Here is a 21960-nt window from a genome sequence, read left to right on the forward strand (position 1 = left end):
GCGCCAGAAAACAGAGGGTTCCCTGAGGGTATGGAGAGGAGGGAGAACAAGCCCCTCAGCTCATTAACCGCGTCATTACCTGGCTCATTAGCGGCTCATTTGCATACCAATGCGGCTCACGCGGCGCCTTCCCGCGCGCTTCCCGCCAACGGGCGCCCCCTGCCGGGCCGGCGCGGGGACCACAACTCCCGGCGTGCCCCGGGGCGGCCTCTCCCGCGCGGCCCCGCCCCTTCCGACGGGCCCCGGCGGAGAGGAGCGGGGGCGGGCGGAGCGCGGCGGGTTCGAATCCCGGCGGCTCCGCGCCCGCCATGAACTTCTCGGAGCTCTTTAAGCTCTCGGGGCTCCTGGGCCGCTTTTCCCCCGACGGAAAATGCCTGGTGAGTGTCGGCCGCGGTCAGCGAGGCCGCGCGGCCTGGGACGGGGCGGTTGGCAGGGCCCCCGAGCGGCCGCGGCGCGGGGCCCCCCGGGCCGGGCTGGGCTGGGCTGGGCTGGGCTGAGGGCGGACACGGAGCGGGCGGCGATGGAGCCCCGGAGCCTGAGGGCCTGAGCTCAGAGGCTGCTGCCGAGAGGCTTTGAGGCAGTAAGGGTCGATACCGGAGACCTGAGTTAGGTTAAATTAACCTTAATCAGTCAGATGAGTGAGTACTTAAAATTAAGTAGTACCTGAAGGGAGCCCACAGGAAAGATGGAAGGGAGTGTTTTACAACGGTTTGGAGAGACAGGACAAGGGAGAACAGCTTCAAACTGCCAAAGAGTAGGGTTAGATGGGGTATTGGGAAGGAATTCTTCTCTGTGAGGGTCCTGAGGCCCTGGCACAGGGTGCCCAGAGAAGCTGTGGCTGCCCCTGGATCCCTGGAAGTTCCAAGGCCAGGTTGGACAGGGTTTGGAGCAGCCTGGGGCAGTGGAAAGTGTCCCTGCCCAAGGCAGAGGGGACGGGATGCACTTTAAGGCTCCTCCCACCCCAAACTATTCTGGGATTCTATGAAATAAGATCATACAATAAGACAGAAAGCATCTTTTAAAAAACTGGAGTTACTTACTCAGCAGTGATGGGATCAACGAGGATTCTATTTATTACTATAAATAATAGTAATCATTTAATTACTATTAATTAATGGTTAATTACTATTTAATTATTAATTAGTAGTTAAATTTAACCCCTTTTCTCCCTGGGTTAGTTCTCACTGTAGTATGCAGTGGAGCTCAGTGCATATAGAACAGAATTACAGAATCCTAGGCTGGTTTGGAGTGCAAGGAGCTTTAAAGCTCATCTAATTCAAAGCCCCTGCCATGGGCAGGGACACCTTCCACTATCCCAGGCTGCTCCAAGCCCCATCCAGCCTGACCTTGGACACTTCCAGGGATGGGGCAGGCACAGCTTCTCTTGGCAACCTGTATCAATGGCTCACCACCCACAGGGAGGATTTATTTTTTTTGTAAAACACAACATTGACCCTCTCTGAACTAAACCTAGGCTCACAGCAAGCCTGGCAGGGACACCCCCAGTGCTCCATCCAGGATCCAGCCCCAGCTCAGCCCTGTCCCTGTCCCCCCAGGCCTCGTGCATGCAGCACCGTTTGGTGGTTCGGGACGCGAGCTCCCTGCAGATCCTCCAGCTCTACACCTGCCTGGATCAGATCCAGTACATCGAGTGGTCCTCAGACTCCCTGTTCATCCTCTGTGCTATGTACAAGCGGGGCGTTGTCCAGGTGAGGGTGAAAGCAGGACAGGGTGTGTTTCCTGCTGGGATTTGGGTGTGATGTGAGTGAGAGCTTAACTAGCACTAGTCTGAGGCTTTGCTGATGTTATTGATAACACAGTTTGAGGATAAACCAGCATGCCAGGATTTTGAAAGCCACGACAAGCATCTTAGTTTGAAAAAGAATGAGATAAAAATATAGCTATTTTTGCTACAAAAATATCTAGCAAAACAGATCAGAATAGGAGATTATCTTACCGGTTTCTTACTCTAGTAGGAAATAAATGACATGCAAGTTTCTTAAATGGACTAAACCTATTTAAATGTTGGATATTCAGAATATTTGTCATAAAAAAAAGAAAAAAAACAGCCCCACATAATTTGCCATTTCCATGATCCCCCAGGGGTGTGGGACTCACTTTTGCAGCGGGATCCAGCGCCAGTCCTTCATGGCTGTGGGGTGCTTGGGTGTTGCTGAGCTCCCCGAGATGGGATGCAGGAGCCTTTTGCCAGCTGCAGGGAATCCTCCTGAGCAGAGATTTGGCTGAGCTGATGCTGATTCTTCCTGCCCTGTCTGGTTGCTCCCTGTCCCAGGTCTGGTCCCTGGAGCAGCCGGACTGGCACTGTAAGATCGACGAGGGCTCCGCGGGATTGGTGGCCTCATGCTGGAGTCCGGACGGGCGTCACATCCTCAACACCACCGAGTTCCATGTGAGTGCTGGAGGCAGGGCTTGCTCCCCTCGGTGTCAGATGTTGCTGTCTGCCCTTTGCCTCCTAAAATAACCCAAAGCCCCTTAAAGCTGCAGCGGTGGTGGAGAGCAGCTCTGTAGTCCTGTGTGTAATTCAGTGTAATTCCAGGTTAGGTGTTTGTTGTTCCACTAATGTTTTGTCCTCTTGCTTCTGGTGGTAAGGTAGAAAGTGGGTGCTTAAATTTGGAGGTGAAATTGTGTGTTTTAGAATGTATCCTGGTGTTTTTGATTTTGATGGCATTTGTCTAAGCAGTCTTAGAAATCCAGTATGATGCTTGCACAGTGAGAAAACCTCAGGATTTCTAGTTTAAAAAAACCCCAAACCATAATTTTTTCAGAGTGATTTTAAATTAAAGCTTCTAGGCTTATGGTTATTGACCTATGAGATGAGATTCAGATCCTGGAAATATTTTCCCAGTTGTTTGATTTGACACACAGGAGCAAAACCACTGGTGGAACTGCTTGTAAAATTAAAATTATAACACATTTAATGCTTATTAAGACCCATATTGGGGAATGCTACTAATGTAGAATCCAAATTGGTTTGTGGATGGTCGGTTTGTTGGAAGCCTTGTGGATTCTGACTCTTCCACCTTTTTGATTAGAGCTGATGATTCCTGTTATTCAGTACAACAATGAAGGGTCAGAAAACAGCCAAGAAGGGCATGTGAGACACTTGTGTTTACTCTTTCCAAACCTCTGGAAAGGTTTTAGGTGACAGGATCTTGTGCCATAACACTGGTTAACACGGAATTCACATGCTGCAGTGCAAGATTCCCCCTTTTTTTGGACAGATCCCAGTGTTAGTGGGATTTGGCTGTGGATTCTTCTGTGTGTGTGTACAGACCCACTCCCCTATCCCTCTAGATAGGAGTGATAAGTTTAGACCTTGGTTTTCCCAGGTGTGAATTGCCCTAAAAGCATCAATAAAAATTAAAAACGAGCTCAGAATTCCAGCCTGGAGGCAGTGCAGCCATCCCTGCTGGTCAGGCAGCAGCAGAGGAGGCAGAACTGCAGGCTGGGGCTGTGTGAGGCTCCCAGAGAGGATCTCGTGGCACGTGTGTGTGGGGGTGGACCAGCGAGGATTTATTGCCTCCCAACAGAACTTGGTTTGACCTTAGAGGATTTCATTAAGCCTTTGCCAAGTTGGCATCTGTGTTGGGATAAGTTTCCTTTCCAGCTGTAAACAGGTTGCTAAATTAGCTGTTGTCAGACAGCTGCCAGGGCCAGGCCGTGGTTGGAGCTGTGTTTACTCCCTCCCTGCTAAATCCACAGTCTGGGGGGATGGACGTGGGCAGTGCTCAGGATATTTAATATCAGTGTGTTATCAAATCCAGTGATTGCCTGGAGGGTTTGGGGGTTTCCTGTCAGCTCAGCTGGGCTTTGGTCACTTCCAAACAGCACCAAGTAACCACTCATTCTTGTTGTTCCTCAGGTTAATGTGTGAACTCCACTGAGAGCTCACAAGGAACTTATTCCCTGAGTTTTTTAAAGGTTGTGATTGGGCTAATTTCTTTCTAGCCATCTGTATTTACCAGTGCCTCAGAAAAATTATTACAGAATCCCAGAATTGTTGGGGTTGGAAATCCCCTCTGGAGCTCATCCAGTCCAACCTCCCTGCCAAGGCAGGGTCAGCTGGAGCAGGTGACACAGGAAAGCATCCAGGTGGGTTTGGAATGTCTCCAGAGAGGGAGATTCCATGCCCTCCCTGGGATGATGTTCCAGTGCTCTGCCACCCTCCATGGAAAGAAATTCTACCTCATGTTGAGGTGGAACTTGTGTTTTAGTTTATGCCCTGTCACTGATGCCTAAGAAAGGAGTCTAGCACCATCCTCTGACACTTCATCACCTAATTTGTAGGCTTTCTTTGTGGTCAGGGTCAATGTTCCTACTGTACTCTGGGAGGCAGTTCCACATTATCAGTGACTTGTGGAAGGTGTTGAACACGATGTGACTCCTTCCAATGCTGTTGTTCCACCAGGATTTACAGGCACAGGTAGGGCTTAACCAACAGCTGCAGGTGAAAGGTCTGAAGGAAAGCAAATGGATCCTCTTCGTATTTCTGAAAGTGCTCAAAGCCAGTTTGGACAGGGCTTGGAGCAACCTGGGACAGTGGAAGGTGTCCCTGCCCATGGCAGGGGATGGGATAAGATGAGCTTTAAGGTCCATTCCAACCCAAGCCATCCTGGGATTCTGTGATTCTCTGCTTCCTCATGACCCTCGTGTTTTGGGATAAATAGTGCGAAGATGTTCTGGAGTGTTTCTCTGAAGAGCTGTGCTTATAAACTACATACTTTGTACTTTGTCTCATTCCATGTCAGGTCCTTAAGCATTAAGGAGCTTCTCTGGAACTCCAGCAGCAGGGAGAAGTGTGTGTTTCTGTGTGTATCCCAGCTAATCCTTAGTAACTGTGCGTGGCTGAAAAATGCTTCCTGGCGAGGAATGTACTCCGAATAATCTTCTGAAATCCGGTGCTGACAGACACTGCTATGTAAGGGGGCCGAGTGACCCAGTCAAGTCTGGGACAAAAGTTGACAGTCATTTGAGCTGTAGGTTGTTTAAAAGTGTGTTTTTGTCTGCTGAAAATCACCAGTCCTACACCTGCCTGGAGCTGTCAACATCGGGCTGTGGTCCTGGGCCCAGTGCTGGAGACTGTTTATCACGTTACCATCTAAATACTTTTTATTTCTCAGCTGTTTTTAGGCTATTTTAAAAATGCTTCTGCTTTTGGTTTGTTTTTCCACTGCAAAACAACAGCTGAAAACTTCTCAGACACCATTATTGTGAGGATTTGAGTTTGACAGCTCCACTCAATCGAGTCATCTATGCTGAAGTGAAAGTAACCCCCAAAAGGAGCAGTGGAGAAGGGCTTGCTGCAGGCTTAACTGACCATGGGCTGTTCTCCTTTTATAAAAACAATTGTTCCTTCTCCATGAATTCCCTGAGAAAGGCAACGAGCAGCAATGGAAATTTCCTGTAATTTTTGAAGCGTTTGGGTTTTTTTCTCACCCTCTGTTGTGTTTAGTGTTGCTGTTGCTCCTGATCCTGTCTGCAAGCTGTGACATAATCCTTCTAATCTTCTTCATCTCATTTATGTTGGCAATTTAAATGAGATTGTGGAATGTTCCAGGTGGGAATATGAAGGTTTTCCCTTTCTGTCACAATTCAGTTGTAAACACAGTGTTAAGGGAAGGGGGTGTGAAATCCATACATTAAGCACACAATGTGAGTTTCTCTGTAGGAATGTCTGAGTGGGCACAAATGGAACAACAGAAAAGGATCCTACTTTCAGGAATCAAAATGATTTGGTTTTTAATGCTCCTAGCACTAGGCCAAACCATCAAGTTGTGTGAGTTGGGTGAGAAGTTACAATGGAGTTATAGAATGTATCTGTGTGCTTCCCTCTGAGCCTGCAGCCCTCCTGGGGGCGAGAGTGGAGTTGAACAGAGTGAGAATGACAGGATGAGAGGACACAGCCTCAAGCTCTGCCCGGGGTGGGTCAGGCTGGACATCAGGAGGAATTTCTTCATGGAAAAGGTGGTCAGGCATTGGAAGGCATTGCCCAGGGAAGTGGTGGAGTCCCCATCCCTGGAGGTGGCACTCTGTGCTCTGGGCTGGGTGACAATGTGGGGATCAGGCACAGGTTGGACTGGACTCGATCCTGGTGGTCCTTTGCAACCTCAATAAATCTGTGAATAGAAGATTTAAAACAAGAAGATCTTTAAGGCCCCTTCCAACCCAAATCATGCTGTGATTCTATGATCTTATTCGATGTTAAAGGCATGTTGTGGCTGATAGATGGAGTGAAGATGATGGCTTTGCTTATCAGACACTTAAAAGCATCTGGTTTAGTTGTAATCTGGGTCTTTGCAGGTGCATTTTTGTGTGTGTGCTGGCTGTGCTCTGTGGGCTCTCCCAAGTGCTGCAGAGGCACAGGGGCAATTTCTTGTACATGTTTTGGGGCACACAGGGCAGGGCAGTGCCCCCTCAGGAGTATCAGGGTGTGGTGGCACTGAAACATCCAGTGCCAGGAGCACATGCTCAGCAGTGAAGGACAGGAAAACCATTCTTGTCCTCCTTGAGGGGTCACAAAGCTTGACCCTTTTGGAGAAGCTGCTGTTTTTACAGCAAATGGAGGTTTAAATTGGATATTAGGAAAAATCTCTTCATGTAAAGGGTTGTCAAGCAGAGGGACAGGTCCCTCAAGGTAGGGGTGGAGTCAACCTCCCATGAGCAATTTAAGACATTTAGATGTGGCACTTGGGGACATGGTCTAATGGTGGCCTTGGCAGTGCTGGGGAAATAGTTGGACTCCGTGGTCTTTGAGGGCTTTTCCATCCTAAATGATTCTGTGATGGAGCAGAGATGGATGCAGAAATATTTTGAAACAGAGGTGGCCTTGCCTTTTCTTTGGCTGAGCCTCATGCAGGGCAGAAGTGACAGTGGGAACTCCCATCTCCAGAGATTTGTGTGCTCTTGAGCTCAACATGAGCAGCAAGGTGTTGCCTCCTGAGACTTGGAGCAGCCAGTGTAGTCCAGGATGGAAGTGTGTTTGATGCCCAGCAGGCCAGGGGAGCTGTTCATGAGGCTGAGTAGCAGCACTCAGATGCCTTTGTCAGGAAAAATGATGATCCAGCTCTCAGCATTTGAAGCCTGCAGCTGCTAAGCTTGTATTAAGTGGCTGGAGAATGTGTGCTGTGTGTTTTGCTTAGGGGAGGCAAGGCAGCCAGTGCATTTAGGCCTGCAATTAATAGTCCCCAGCAGCATTTCAGTGCTGCAGTTGCTGCAGAAGAATGTGTGGAGGCATTGTGTTGGTATTTTTAAAGTAAATCTTGCTTGAGGAGCAGACTGACAACGCTGGGTTTGGGTGGCCGGAAGTGAGCGGCCCCAGGGATAAAAGTTGATTAATGTTCATCTGGTGGATTCCTCCAGGAGCTGCTGAACTTAGAGGGGCAGAACTTGTTCTCCCTCTCTGCCCTGCCCAGGTGAGACCCCACCTGCAGAGCTGCCTCCAGCCCCGGGGTCCCAGAATAGGAAGAACCTGGAACTAGTGGAGAGAGTCCAGAGCAGGCCCCAGGATGATCAGAGGGGTGGAGCAGCTCTGCTGTGAGGAAAGGCTGGGAAAGTTGGGATTGTCCAGCCTGGAGAGAAGAAGCTTTGGGGTGACCTCATTGGCCTTCCAGTGCCTGAAGGGAACTTACAGGAAAGATGGAGAGAGATGATTTCCAAGGGCCTGGAGTGATAGGACAAGGGAGAATGGCTTAACACTGATAGAGGGCAGGGTTAGGTGAGATACTTGAGAAGAAATCCTTCCCTGTGAGGTTGGACAGGGCTTGGAGCAACTTGGTCTACTGACAGGTGTTTGTGTCCATGGCAGGGAGTGGGACAAGGTGAGCTTTAAGGTCCCTTCCAGCCCAAATCATTCTATGATTCCATGGGAAAAGATTTCTTTGTTATTTCTTCAAATCTCAGAAGTTTGTCTGATGTGTAAGACAGAAGGAACTGTTTGGGGTTCCATGGGTCTCTGATGCAGAGCCAGTGTTTATTTGGATTCTGAAGCTTTGTTTGAGCCCTGTAAATCCCTTGAATTGTGCTTCCCACCAAAACTGATCATGTCAACAAGGGAAAATCCTCCAACTTCTGTTGCAACACAGAGCCTGCAGTGCTACCAGTGAAGCAGATCCAGAGGCTGCTCCCTCAGGATCCTTTGTCACCATTGAACAGTGCCAGGTACTTCAGGGAAGAAAAAAGTGTGTCAAGGACAAACCTCCAAAAAGGTGTAGGAGAACCTTCCTCTCAAGGCTGCTGGGATGCTGCTGGGCTATGTGGGAGGAGGAGGAAATGGGGACAAAGCTGGTGTTTTACATACGGGATCAAAATGAATTTTGGTGTTCAGTAGTTCAGGGAAAGGCACCTTTGTGATGGAGGTGCTTCACTGCAGAAAGTCCTACCTGTAGCTCTTCCTTGGTGCAGTAAAATGCACGAAAACACAAGTTAAAAACCTGACCCTGGGGACATTCCTTGCTCCATCTCCAAATGCAAAGGTTCACGTGCCATCCTGGTGAATGCCCATGGGGCCACCGTTGCTACGGGAGAGGGAGTATTTGTTTTTAATTGGGTAATGTGCAGATGGCAAGACAGAGCTTGGAGTGCAGCTGTGACCTTGGGGAGCTGTGGGGAGGCTGGGTCTGCAGCTGCCTGCCCTCTCTGCAGCTCTTGGTGCTTGTGGAGGCACAGTTCTCCAGAAATCCCCCAAACACCGGTGTAAAGCCTTGCTTTGCATAGCAGGTTTTGGGTGTCTGAATTTTTCAGTCATTCTGTAAGGGTGCCTCCTTGTGTGTGCCTGAGGAGGGAAGAGCAAAACACAAATCGACCATCAAAGCTGTGGAATTCTAAATGTTATAAAATACAGCTCAGTGTTCACTCTTAGTAGCCTTTTCCCAAGGGATACAATGTTCTGAAGGGGCTGAAACTTGTCATCCATTCATTAAGGGAGGAAACGCTCCATTCTCTACAGATTCTGTGATGAATCTGTTTTTCCAATTGCAAAGTAACTCTGGGCAATAGATTGGGAAGACATTTGTGCTAATGACAGGAACTTCAGTGTTTGTGAAGAGGTTTTCTTCATATCAGTGGTGTGAATTTTGTATCCCTATCTAGAGTACTCATGTAAGCTTGGGGTAAATTCCCTGCTAACAGCCAGAAATTGGGAAAGAATTCCTCATGGTTGCTTCCCAGGACATTGTGTTATTCAAAATAGCTGCGGAATTCATTAATCACAGAAGGTTCATTGATCCACTTTGTGTTGCTGAATTAGGTTGATGTTTTCCTATTAATTATTAAAAAAAAAAAAAAATCTACAAAAATAACCAAAACTTCTCCCTGTCTCTGTGGCAGCTGCGAATCACAGTGTGGTCCTTGTGCACCAAGTCTGTGTCTTACATCAAGTACCCCAAAGCGTGCCAGCAAGGTAAGTGTCACACACCTACCTGGGAATGGTCCTGTAATGTGGCAGAAAGGGAAAATTACTTTAATTTTGGGAATTTAATTTCCATGTTTGGGAACAGGGTCTGGTCCCATCCCTTCTGAGCAGCACCTGCAGCCAGGTTGTGGTGTCTGAGTGAAGGATTCCAGCAGACCCATGTGCCTGCTCTTCACATGTGCATATGTGTTGTGTTTGCCTCTGAGGGATCCTTTTAGACATTAAATTATGCTGGATGTGCTTGTGATAAAAAACATTAATCCAAAGCGACTTTTGTCATCTCCTGCATATGGAAAGGCTGGAAAGGGAAACTTGTGTCAGGGCTGTCATACCACGTGGCTGTAGTGAGCAGTTTCCTGCCCAAGGCTTGTATCCCAGAGATGACAAAGACAATTATGTATTCCATGTAAAATCCAAGAGGATGGGGAGCAATGCCTGGGAGTTGGTGGAGACCTGATGGTTGCATAACTGATCCATTTAGCCAGGCTAAATGAAGTGGTTATTTGGAATCTGTTGGGTTTATGTAACAACTGTCAGTGGTTAGATGTGTTTTGAAGCACACTGGAGCTCTGCATCCTGAGAAATTGTACATTCCGAGCCTAAAAACTGCTGACACAGTGAATCAGTAACACCGTGCTTTGCCTTGATTAATGTGACCTTCTGTGAAGAGATTCTGTCTCCTCTTTTATTTCTGCTTTGAACTGGGAGTAACAGTTCCTCGCTGAAGCCTCATCAGCTCTTCTGCCTTGTTGTGTGATTTCTGTTTGAGCCAGTTTTAATGAATCTGTCCTGTGGCAGGGGTGGCTTTCACCAAGGACGGGCGCTACATGGCCGTGGCGGAGCGACGCGACTGCAAGGATTTCATCAGCATCTTCGTCTGCAACAACTGGCAGCTCCTCAGGGTAAGCTCTGCCTCTCCTCCCCCTCTGCTGTGGTTACCTGCACATATTGCACTCTGCTCCATTAGAAACAGTGGGAGTAGCAAGTGCTTGGTGCTTGGGATATGTGATGTAAACTGTTGGATCAGTCCATGGAGGGTGGCATTGGCCATGGGCTGGATCTGAGCAATTAGACCTCATGAAGAACTTGTCTCTATGTTGTGTCACCTCTAATTTGGGAATTCTGAGCCTCACCAGAAGGTGAGAGAAAATTTGGAAAGTACCACTAAATGTTTGTCATGTTCTTGAGCTCTTCTCTAATGAACCTTGTAGTGGAAGCTGTGGCTGCCCCATCCCTGGAAATGTCCATGGCCAGGTTGGATGGAGCTTGGAGCAACCTGGGATGGTGGAAGGTGTCCCTGCCCATAGGATGAGATGAGCTGTAAGGTCCTTTCCAGCTCAGACTGTTCTGGGATTATGTGATCCTGTACTGGGCTTTAAGACAAGGAATTAGGCTTCCTGGATTTTTGACTGATTGAGTGTAACTAATTCAATTTTCTCATGAAATGCTGTTCATTTGAAGGTATAGAAACTTTTAGCTTTTCTGTAGAGGGGATCAAAGATCCACTGAATGCGGCATGTATTACAGGAGGAAATATTTTTGTTGCTGCTTTGGCATACAAAAAGCTCTTTTGTGTTTGTGGTAGCCCTTGAAAAGTTGAAACTGAACATTCTGTCAGCTTAGATGAAACAGGATTTGTTGACTTATTTCAAATGGTTTTGTGGTTTCTCTTTTGTGGGCAGCATTTTGACACAGAAACCCAGGATCTGTTTGGGATTGAGTGGGCTCCCAATGGCTGTGTGCTGGCAGCATGGGACACGTGCCTAGAGGTAGGAGGAAAAGCAGATTATTTTCTTGAAGAGTTGAAGCTGGTCTTTGGCCATCATGTATAAAGCAGTGACTAAAATAATTAGTGTTTAAAATAGTTCTTTTGAACATAAAAGGCTGTGAGTCCAACTTCTGTTAAATATTACACTTGTATTGGGGATAGGTGTCCTTGCAAGTGGATGTTGCTGTTCTGTAAACCTTCAATGGCAGCAAATTATTTCTAATTTATCTAGCAAAAATATTGTAAATATTGCAAAATCTGCTATTGAAATAATGAAAGAATAATGGAAGAATGTAAGTCTTCTACAGCTTTACTGACATTGCAATTCACAGTGATTTTTACAGTTAATGAAAGTACTCATCCAAAAAGAGAGCAACGAAGCCTCTTAACTCAGATAAGAGACCATTTGTACCTTTGCATTTAACTTGCTGCATGTAAAACAGGCAGTTTGGCAGGGATGATTTGCCTGCCTGTGGTTTTTAGCAGCATTGCTGGATTTTAGCTGTGTCTGTGTCTCAGTACAAGGTCCTGCTGTACTCCCTCGATGGGCGGCTGCTCTCCTCCTACCGCGCCTACGAGTGGCCCCTGGGTGTCAAATCAATCGCCTGGAGTCCCAGCAGCCAGTTCCTGGCCATTGGCAGCTTTGATGAAAAGGTGAGAAATGTTTCCTGCCTCTTTTATTGAAGCCATTTGGAGGACTTTGCCCTAACAGTCTCCCCTTGCCGCGTTTCCTGAGCCAGGTGCGTATCCTGAACCATGTGACGTGGAAGAAGATCACTGAGCTTGACCATCCAGCAACCATTTCCAACAAAAAGACTGTAAGTGGGCATCCCAAAGCCATGGAGTCCTTAGCAGAGCTTGGGTGCTGCTGTTTGTACCTGAAAGATGCTGATGAATTAATTTCATTCTGGAGAGTTTGCTTTTTTCCCCACTAGGGCTTGGGAAATTGCATGGCAACCTGGGAATGTAACAAAAGTGGGAATCCTTTCAATTTTGATGGAATATGTGTCTATGATCATCTCTCTTGAGCAGTAATAGATTCTCAGATGTTCCTTTCACATGCCAGTGTGTTTTGGTGGCTGCATTATAGATTTGGGTGTGCAGCCGATGGCAGACTGGAAAACTGAACAGGAGAGATTTGTCTCAGCTTTATACAGTTCCTAAGTTTTAAACAGTGCTGGAACTGGATTGTGTTCAGATTTTCCATCCTGTGTGGACAGGCTCATCCAGCTCACCTGATGGGCATTGCCTGGAACATCTGTCAGCATTGATTTTTATCCTTTATATCTGTACCTGCAAGGTCTGACAGATTCTGGGCTGTTGGCAGCAGGTGCAGAGCTGCTGTTCCCAAAATCCCAAGCTGATCTCATCCCTGGAGGTAACAAGAACAGTGTGTGGTGTTGTTTGCATTGCAGAGGGACTGAACAGACCTCCTGGAAGAGTTTGTGTGTGGATTGTAAGTCTGCAATATCCACATGACTCTGCCTCTTAACCACAAGCAAGGCACGAGCCATTAAAGCACCTCAGCAAAGCTTCTCACGGCTGAAAAATGCCTTAACTTCCAGTTAGGTGTAAAATATGTCATGGAAAACAAATGGAAATAGCTCTGTTAATCTCCACTACACAGACAGGAATTGCAGTTGCTGTGTTTTATCCTGGTGCTTGTGTTTGGGAATACGTTGCAGGCACACTAAAATATTTTTGCTATTTTCCTTCTGCAGCGCTGCACTTTGTTGGTGATAGAATCAGATTAAAGATTTTTGGTTGCAAAAATAAGATTCATGTTCCCACTGTAATGGGGATGATTTAACTTGCTGTCAGAAATAATGAACGAGGTGCAGTCCCTCAGACCTATTTTTTGCAGTGTTTTTTCTGATTGTGGTTCCAAATGGCCCATGATTCACTGGGAATACTGGATTCCAGATCTGCCTGCTGAAGCCCTTTCCTCTGTTGATGAACCAGGGGATGCTGAGATGTACTAAATGTGCAAATGAGCCAGTGGGATGTGGGTATTTGGTAATAGCCCATGTTCAAACTCTCCAAGGCCCTTCTGTAGAGCTCTCACTTGTTTCTTTGTAGATTGTGTATAAAGAAGTGGAGAAATCCCCAACTGTTGACAGAGAGAGACTTTCTTTCCCTCCAACAAGAGCATTGGCTAGTTCTCTCTTCAGCACACAGAGTAAATGTAAGCCAAAGTTTACTCAAACCAGACACTTGAGTTTGCCTTGGGAAGTCTTTAAATAAACATTGTAGGTGAACTCTGCCCCTTGGATGGTGGATTGGATCCTCTGGATGTTCTCTAGGGCAGTAAAAATCAATCTCAGTCTTTATGGCACTGTAAATCACCTTTGGTTAACAGTGTTTGAAGTATTAGTTAAAAGGTAGTAGAAAAATTAATCTCTCCTCATTTTCCTGATTTAATCTCAGTCTTGCCTGAATTTCCGGCCTTTCCTTTCCTGTAGGAGGGCAGGAACAGTACTAGGGTGGCTGTGTGAAGACATGATATCTTAAAGCAATTGAAATTTTGATTGGAACTTCTTGGAGAAGAGTAAAATATGGTCCTATCACTTCAGAGATGAGGGGTTTTAACAGTTGGATGTAAATGCGTTGTCCATCCAGGCTCACTTAGTGAAATACTTTTATTTCCTGTTCCAGATGACATTTCCCAGGTGCCAGTTTCTTTACAGTACATCAAACCAGTTGCTGACAGGGCAAATCCCAAAGTGGGAGTTGGGATGTTGGCCTTCAGTGCAGATAACTGTTTCCTGGCAACCAAAAATGGTAGGTTCTGACTGTCCTGCCTTAGAGGGGAAACCATGTGGGGCATGTGGGGGGTTTCCTTAGCAGAAATGATCCTTTGCACTATAAAAAGAGTCATGGCCCTGTAAAATCAGCTCTGTTGTGAGATATGTGACTACAGAGGAATCCCAGCCTGTCTTCTAGTTGTGTTAACTGTTGTGAGCTGCCAGAACTGCTGATCAGGGCATGAACTCAGCCTTGGCTCTGTAGTTAATGAAAATAGTGGGGGTTTATGTTTCTTCAAGTTTGTATGAGCTCACTGTATTGAAACACATCTTCCCACTTACAGCCTGGGTCTCTTAAAAGGCAGAACTCTGCACAGCCTATAGCAGGAGGAATTCTGACTTCCTGAATAGTGAAAGTCATGGAATTAATGTTCCGTTTTTCCCTTTGGCCTTGAGGAGCTGTTTTGTGCCTGGGTGCCAAAGCTTTGGGTCAGATGCAAAACTCATCAGACAGACTAATATGATAAAAGCCAGGGAAGGACTGGGAGATGGACTAGATCACTTTTACCTTTTTGGGTTTTTTTGCAATATTTTCAAGGCTGAATATTTCCTGAAGGCTCTGCCTGGCAAAACTCAAGTGGGGTGTACCTAAGGGTTTGTGTTGTACGAATTTATTTATTCCTATGCATCTAGAAAAACCAAACGTGATCCTTTTATCCTCCAGCTCTCAGTATTGCTGCTTCTTCTGCAGATAACATTCCCAACGCTGTGTGGATCTGGGACATCAGGAAGCTGAAGCTGTCAGTGGTGCTGGAGCAGCTGTGCACCATCCAGTATTTCCAGTGGGACCCCTGCCAGCCCCGCCTGGCTGTGTGCACAGGCAGCAGCAGAGTGTACCTGTGGTCCCCAGCTGGCTGCATCGTCGTGCAGGTGCCTGGGGAAGGTGAGCAGCAGCTGCCACAACCTCAGTGTTACTGTTCCATTATTAAATTTTGTTCCATTTATAAATTGATCTGAGTGTTATCCTGGAAATAGTTCAGGTGTGTTCTTGGAGATGCTTAAAAATGGGTATTTTCACCCTGAGTTCATAGTGAGACACAGGAAATGTCTCAAGGACAGCATGGGGCTGACAGGGGTTGGTGTGGCTGATTCCAGCTGCCTTTTCCTCCAGCAGGAGGATGGGCTGCCAGCTCCTTGCTGACACACTCTCATCTCTTCCCGCAGGTGACTTCCAGATCATGTCTCTCTCCTGGCATTCCAGTGGGGACTCCATGCTGCTCCTGAGTAAGGACCACTTCTGTGTGTGTTACTTGGAAAGAGAAGAGGTAAAATAAAAGAACTAAAATGCATTAAAAACGCTCGCAAGTCTGAGGAAGAAAGAGGAAAGGAGTCAAAACCTGTTGCCCAGTCTGAAGTGTTTGTATTTATAAGTTATTTATTTGAAGGAGCTCCAAGCTCAGTGTGTGAAATATTGTGACTGCATTTGAATGAAGTGATGTAGCAAGTGAAATTTAGGGAATGAGTGTCTATTGCAAGAGAACCTGAGTACTGATGGAGTTGAGCATCTCTTTTTCAACTCTGAACCCTTATTTTCTAAGACTGTAGCTCTGTGTGTATATAATGTATAGCTATTATTTAAATTTTCTATTTCCAATAAATATTTTGATAGTTACAAACTATAAACCTGCACCTCTGCACTTGAAAGTCTGTTTCAGTCTGATCAGTGATGTGATGATGTAGTGATTTATCCCAGCACAAGGAAACTGTTACTTGCACACAAATAATTTTGGGTGACAGTAACTGTGCCTGGGCCACCCTGGATTTATTACATGGAATCTTTACCAGAGGGATCACAATTGACACTTTAAGATGCTGAATTCCAGGTAACTGAAATGGGAGTTTTTGTCCCAACTCTAGTGCCAAATAGGAGTGGATGGTTTGGCAGGGAAGGAGCACTTCCTTTTTTTCCCCTGTATCCTTCCAAGGAGAGAGCCTCTTGTTTAGGAATTTACTGGATTTTTTTTTCTTCTGCTACCTAATTTCACAGCCTCATTCTCCAGAAAATGAAGAACAAACACCAAGTAAGAGTTGAAATTTAACTTTACTGCCAGGTTAATGAAAATTGAACAGGTAACTTAGAAAATACATGGAGAAGCTTGGAAAGCTGGAGTCAGGACAGACTGCAACAGGAGTTTCACCAACACTCGCCTACATTAGGGTCAAAAGCCCCACCACTGCAGCACAGTGTTCATCCAGCAGATAAATGCTCTGATGAAAGGGCATGGACAGAAGGTCATGCACAAGGAAAAAGCTTGTTAGAGTCACCTCCTGAGCAATTACAGCTGTAATCTCTTGGGCTGCTTCTGAATTTCATCCCTGGATGAGCGGTTCAGTGCAGGAGTGTATGAACCAAGGCTGAAACACAGTGCTGAAAGACTACATTAAAAAGTCCTGGCCCAAACTAGAGTAGATTTAAGAAAAATGGTTAAGAGTATCAATCTAACCAAAATAGAATTCCATTTCAGTTCTACAAAGAACAGCTTTGAAGGCAAATGTTTGTCAGGCTTTTGGCAACGTTCTCTGACAACAGTCTATTCTGTGGCTGCAGCAAAGAAACAGAACTAAAGAAGTTCCAGTAGGTTCTTAGAGGAATTTTTACAAGAAGCTCAAAAATGCATATTGAGTTTACAAACCACTGCTGAGCAGGTGGAACAGCGCAGCTTTAGCAAAAGCCAGCAAATACTGTTAAAGACTGACTGACAGCTTTGAAAATTCCTAACAGGCATTAATCAGAGCACTGAGATCATGGTGATTGGAACAGCAATTCCTCTTAAAGAACACAAAGCAGTCCCAAGCACACGACAGGATTTGACACCACACACAGAGATACAACAGGGCCGTGGCACAAAGGTTCTGCTGTGCACTGGGGATTTCAGCAGATTCCAATGGCACTTCATGGACTGGGAAGAGCAGGCACTGGGACACAGAACACACCATGGCTCATTCACCCTGCATAAGGACCAGTGAGGGCTGTAAATCAGGTACAAAATACAAGACCGACACCACCCTGTGTCTGCTTCAAATCCAACCTGTGCATTCCCCAAACAACCTGGGAACTGTCATACAACCTTTCCTCTCTTTCCCCTGACAACTTTACCACATGCTCTGCCCTCAGCACCATCTCCCCAGGGCACCACCAGCAACTCACTTGCCCTTGAACAGGTGACACGCAAAGGGGTTTAAAATCCAATTTTGCCTCTTGTCATGGAGTAGCCCAGCTTGGCCTCGTTGTTGATGAAGGACATCAGCCCCAGGTAGGTCTCGATGAGGATGGGCCGCTCCAGCACCAACACCCCGTTGGCACTTCCTGGTGCTGTGCCCTCCTTGTGGGCTTTCTTCACAGCCTGGATCAGGTGCGTTTGAAAGCTCTCCAGCTGGAAGAAATCACCTTGCTTTTGCATTGTTTTACAAACTGTTAAGCAGCTGCTGCTAGGGAGTGGTGAAGGATTAGCATTAAAGCTATAGCTGTCAGGGCTCTATGGGCTGTGATAGTCACAGTCTGATATTTAACCTCAGTGATTCAGTTAATTTCATGCAGGACGCTGCTGATGTGTGATTTAAACACGGTAAAGATTTATCACTGACCAGGTGTTTATTTCTGACTGTGGTTCTGCCCTGATCACTGATGTGTGACACTTAATAGTGTTCTAATTTTAGGCAGACCTTCAGAGGGAAGCACCTATTAAAAAAAGAACAGAGAACCACCTCGGTGAAGGTTTTCACTGAGCAATTAAACCATCTGTTAATTAGCTGGCAGTCCTAGATGAAAAGTCCATCAGCCTGTCAGGTAAGTAAGAGCAGAAACGGCCCAAGATCCATTTGCTTTTGGGTTTTACAGGACTCTGCACCTTCAGAAATTTTGCCTTCCTCTGTTTCAGCCAGTTATAGGTGGCTGGCAAGAGTGGGCAGTGGGGCCACCCTGCAAGTCAAAATTTGGACACTGGGGAGATGGGAGCTCCTAGCTCTAAATTCTACCTCTCATGTAACTGATTTTATTTGATTAATTGATGTATTACTTAAAAGTAATGCAAGTTGTGTCCACCCTATGAGCTCAGTGAGCTGCCTGGAGCAGCAGAGGCCGTTCCTTACCCGGCACAGGGACGAGATCTTCTCGTCAGCATCTGCCATGGGGTGCTCAGTGAAGGTCACATAGGGGATGTTGGTGGACCAGGGGTTCCACCTGTTGATGAAGGAGGCCCGGCTTTGCTTGTCCCACTGGATTCGGATCCCGACACCTTCCCTCCTGACAGTGCAGAATGAACAGGGTAAAACTTCCCAGTCTTTGAGCGAGGTCAACTAAAAATGTTCTGTCTGAAAAAGACCTGCTTGAAACTAGAAGCTATCTTGAAATATGAGTAAATTTTACTGTAGGCAAGAAATGCAATAATTCATCCCCTGAAACATGCAAAAGGCCATTCTTATGAGCTGAGAGCAAGAAGGTGAAGCACCTGGGACACCCTGGTCATCCTTCACAGCCTGTGACAGCCCCTGTGTACAGGGGCCCTGCCACTCACAGCTTTCTACTCATGCTAAGGTGGTGTTACCACTACTTCCTGCATTATGTAATGGTGAGAAGTTTCTGCTCCCAAATCTACTCATCTTATCTTGAAAGTCCTCGAGCAACTTGCTGTTACTGCCAGTAACCACTCACTACCCCAGCAAACCACAGCTACCCTGAGGTCTTCAAATAAAGCTTCAGGAATTGTTTGCAAAGTTAAGCAAGCAAAAGAAGAATTCTCAGACCCCTCCAGTGGGCAGGCTGACAGCTCAATCTGTTCCCAATAACTGTGCAAGACTTACATGTAACTGTGGCTGCTTACTTGTTCAGAGATTTGGGTGGGAACTCAAACTCCCCCACAGAGATGGTGTCCACGGCGCTGAGGGCAATCCTGGTGACGTGCTGGCACTGCAGGCTGATGAAGTTGTACTTGCAGACCAGGAGGGACCAGTCTGTGATGAGGACAAGGCGCTCCTTCTCATTGTTCCAGTGATCGATTCTGGAGAGAGAACAGGACGGAGCTTTAAGTGGTTTTGACTCCTGGCTAGAAACACTCAAGAGCTTGGCAGATAGGAGAGTTGCTGAGGAGATCAGATCTGAAGTCTTAGTGATGGTGTATTTTTTTTTTTTTTTTTTTTTTTTTTTATTTTATTTTATTTTTTTTTTTTTTTTTTTTTTTTGCACAGGCAGGGCCAGTGCAGGGCTGGGTCTGTGCCCTGCTGCACACACGGAGCTTTGGATCACTTTGTTAAAGCTATGCCCGCAGTTTACTGCAGGAGTGGGTTCTCTGTGGGACTGAATTTTGTAAGGGCTTAACTGGGGAGCGTTGGTCTGGATCTGGAGGGCTGGGTTATAAAGAAATAATGAAATAATGACGGCTGCAGCCAAGCCTGGGCCATTCCGGGCCTTGTGCGCGCATCAATATTCAGGTTTAATAGAGAAGAGCGCTGTGTGATGTGCGGCTCTGGACCAGCCCTGCGGGGCCGAGGCTGCGCTGTCTCTCCTCTCCCCCCGCCCGGAGCGCCCGTCCCGTCCCACCCCGCCAGGGAACTCACTCTGTGAGCAGCCACACGCTCTGCACCTCCCCGTCCTCGGCGGGCAGCACGACCACCCGGATCTCGTTGACGGCCTGCTCGATGGTGCCGGGCTGCGGGGGGAGAAGGCAGAGGTCAGGCCGTGCGGGCCGGGGCCGCGCCCGCCCCCGCCCCTCCCGGCGCGCACCCGGAACACGAAGTACTGGCGGAGGCGGCCGGCGCGGCCCGCGGTGCGGACACTGAGCGGCCGCAGCGTCTGCCGGGCCGGCGGTACGGCCGCTTCAAAAGGCGGCCCGGATCCCCCCGGCACCAGCGTGGCGGCCCCGGGGCTGCCGGGGCTGCCGGGGCCGCCGGCCGGGCCGGACTCGTCCGCGTCCCGCAGCTGCAGCATCGCGGCGGCGCCGGGCGGGCGCTCCCAGCCTTCCGGGGCGGAGCGGGGCGGGCGGAGCGGCCGGAGCCGCCTCTCGCTCCGCGCCGGCCGGGAGGCGGCACTGCAGCCCCGCCCGGGATGCTCGGCCGGTGCCGGGCTCCGCTAGACCCGGGTATCGGGTGTTGTCATCGTTACACAGCGGCACTGCCGCCACCGGGCTGTACCGAGTGCTGGGTGCCGTTAATATCGATTGTGGGGATTCACCAGAGTAAGACAGACTTAATTACATATCTAGTCTGGTGACTAGGATGCCCTGGAAAGAACAGAACTTTGAGCTCATGAGAAGATGGGATTAGAAACCTGCTTAGAAGAAGAAGATTCAATCAACCCCCTACATGGATATGTTGAAAAATATATGAGTTGTTTGTATGATCTTTTAACCTAATTGTTGTAGTAGAAATTATTAACCTTACTGAAATGGTATATAAGTTCTTGGAAAACCTGAATAAAATCGGATTCTGATCATGGGCAGTCTCCCCTTCTCTCCTTCAATTGCCGATAATCGTTTGCTCAGAAGCTGATGAGATACCAGATACCATCACCCTGCCCAGGGCTGTGCCAGGTGCTGTGACCATCCCACTCCCGGGTTGTACAAGGTATCAGGTGCTGTGACCATCACACACCTGGGCTGTACAAGGTATCAGGTGCTGTGACCATCCCACTCCCGGGCTGTACAAGGTATCAGGTGCTGTGACCATCACACACCTGGGCTGTACAAGGTATCAGGTGCTGTGACCATCCCACTCCCGGGCTGTACAAGGTATCAGGTGCTGTCACCATCACACACCCGGCTATGCCAAGTGCTGGGTGCTGTCACCATTGCCTCCCCAGAGCTGTGTTGGGTACCAGATGCCATCACTGTCACACACTGGGACTGCCACTGTCACCATCACAAACCTGGGGCTGTAGCAGACGGTGGGTGCTGTCACTGTCCCCTGCCCAGAGCTGTGTCAGGTACCAGGTGCTGTTGCTGTCACACACCTGGGGCTGTGTGAGGTCCCAGGTGCCACCACAATTGCACACCCAGAGGTGTATGAGGCCTGTCCTAGCTCTGCTGTGCATTTTCAGGGCTGAGACAAGAACCCACACACACATCACACACAATGTACAGTGGGAGGCCCTGAGCTCAGCCAAAATGATGCTCTGCTCTGCTCTGCCCAGGTGGTCTGGGCAAGACTCTCATATACCCACAAAGAAACAAGATTTGTAGGTCTACAGAGGCCAGGCAGAGCTGCCGTGAAGCAGATCTGGGTCAGATGTGCAAGATCCTTCAATATCATCAGGACAGAGCTCAGAAAGACACCAGAGCAGTGTGGGATAGGGACAGGATTGTGCATGGAGAGCCCTGGCGCCCATATCACATCCAGCACGCTTGATAGCGAAGATTAAATAATGCTGGGGAATGAATGGCACGTTAATGTTTCAGTTTCTGTGGTCTCTGGCATGACTGCAGATATTATCATCAGTATTTATGAAACTGTATCATATCTTGGACCACTTTCAGGGCTGTTTTACCCGGAGCCAGAGGATGACATCCTCGGCGGGCGGCTGTGCTGAGAAATAATATAAAATTGAAAACATGCTAAATTGACTTCACAGACAGGGTAGGGTTTCAGATATCTGTCTTTCACATGTGTCCCATGAATCCCCCGCTGTGCTCTCCACAGCCCTGGCTCACACGGGCCTCTTTAGGTGGGAAACCTCACTGCTGGCTTTAAAGGGACTTTAAAAGGACTGCAGAGCTGACTTTGTGCTGGGTCACTTCTCAAAGTGCAGCTTTTCCCATTGGACCTTCCCTTTCTCCCTGCAGGCAGCCTGGCCAGGGTGGCTGTGGCTGGGAGAGTGGCCATGCCAGGCCAGCCAGGACCCTGCAGTGAGTTGTGTCCCACCTGTGTGACAGCCAGGATTGTCACCTCAGTGTGGGAGCTGTGGCTGGACCGATCAATCCCCATCCTTGGCCTCGAGCCGTGTCCTGGAGAGGGAGCCCAACTCCCGG

The 21960-nt window shown here is 47.9% G+C and overlaps 2 protein-coding genes across 4 annotated transcripts; one reads left to right on the forward strand and one right to left on the reverse strand.

Annotated features, from left to right (window-relative positions):
• Positions 1-266: 266 nt before the first annotated feature.
• Positions 267-15611, forward strand: WRAP73 (WD repeat containing, antisense to TP73). 2 transcript variants are annotated; one of them, XM_083876618.1, is made up of 12 exons: positions 267-377; positions 1557-1709; positions 2294-2410; positions 9346-9418; positions 10229-10332; positions 11113-11199; positions 11718-11852; positions 11939-12016; positions 13278-13383; positions 13854-13979; positions 14667-14885; positions 15167-15611. In XM_083876618.1, exons 1-12 carry the CDS (start codon positions 309-311, stop codon positions 15274-15276), a joined length of 1377 nt encoding a protein of 458 aa, XP_083732744.1. In that variant the 5' UTR covers positions 267-308; the 3' UTR covers positions 15277-15611. The 2 variants fall into 2 exon arrangements, with proteins under 2 accessions (XP_083732744.1, XP_083732745.1); XM_083876619.1 differs by having other exon boundaries at positions 14694-14885.
• Positions 15612-16024: 413 nt separating this feature from the next.
• Positions 16025-19925, reverse strand: TPRG1L (tumor protein p63 regulated 1 like; the record flags this gene model as incomplete). 2 transcript variants are annotated; one of them, XM_083876778.1, is made up of 6 exons in its annotated part: positions 16025-16951; positions 17151-17376; positions 18092-18245; positions 18823-18999; positions 19556-19647; positions 19722-19925. In XM_083876778.1, 5 exons carry the CDS (start codon positions 19923-19925, stop codon positions 17182-17184), a joined length of 822 nt encoding a protein of 273 aa, XP_083732904.1. In that variant the 3' UTR covers positions 16025-16951; positions 17151-17181. The 2 variants fall into 2 exon arrangements, with proteins under 2 accessions (XP_083732904.1, XP_083732903.1); XM_083876777.1 differs by having other exon boundaries at positions 16025-17376.
• Between the last annotated feature and the right edge of the window lie 2035 nt (positions 19926-21960).

Source organism: Zosterops lateralis (assembly GCF_965231275.1).
Source record: "Zosterops lateralis genome assembly, chromosome: 22".
NCBI classification, from domain to species: domain Eukaryota; kingdom Metazoa; phylum Chordata; class Aves; order Passeriformes; family Zosteropidae; genus Zosterops; species Zosterops lateralis.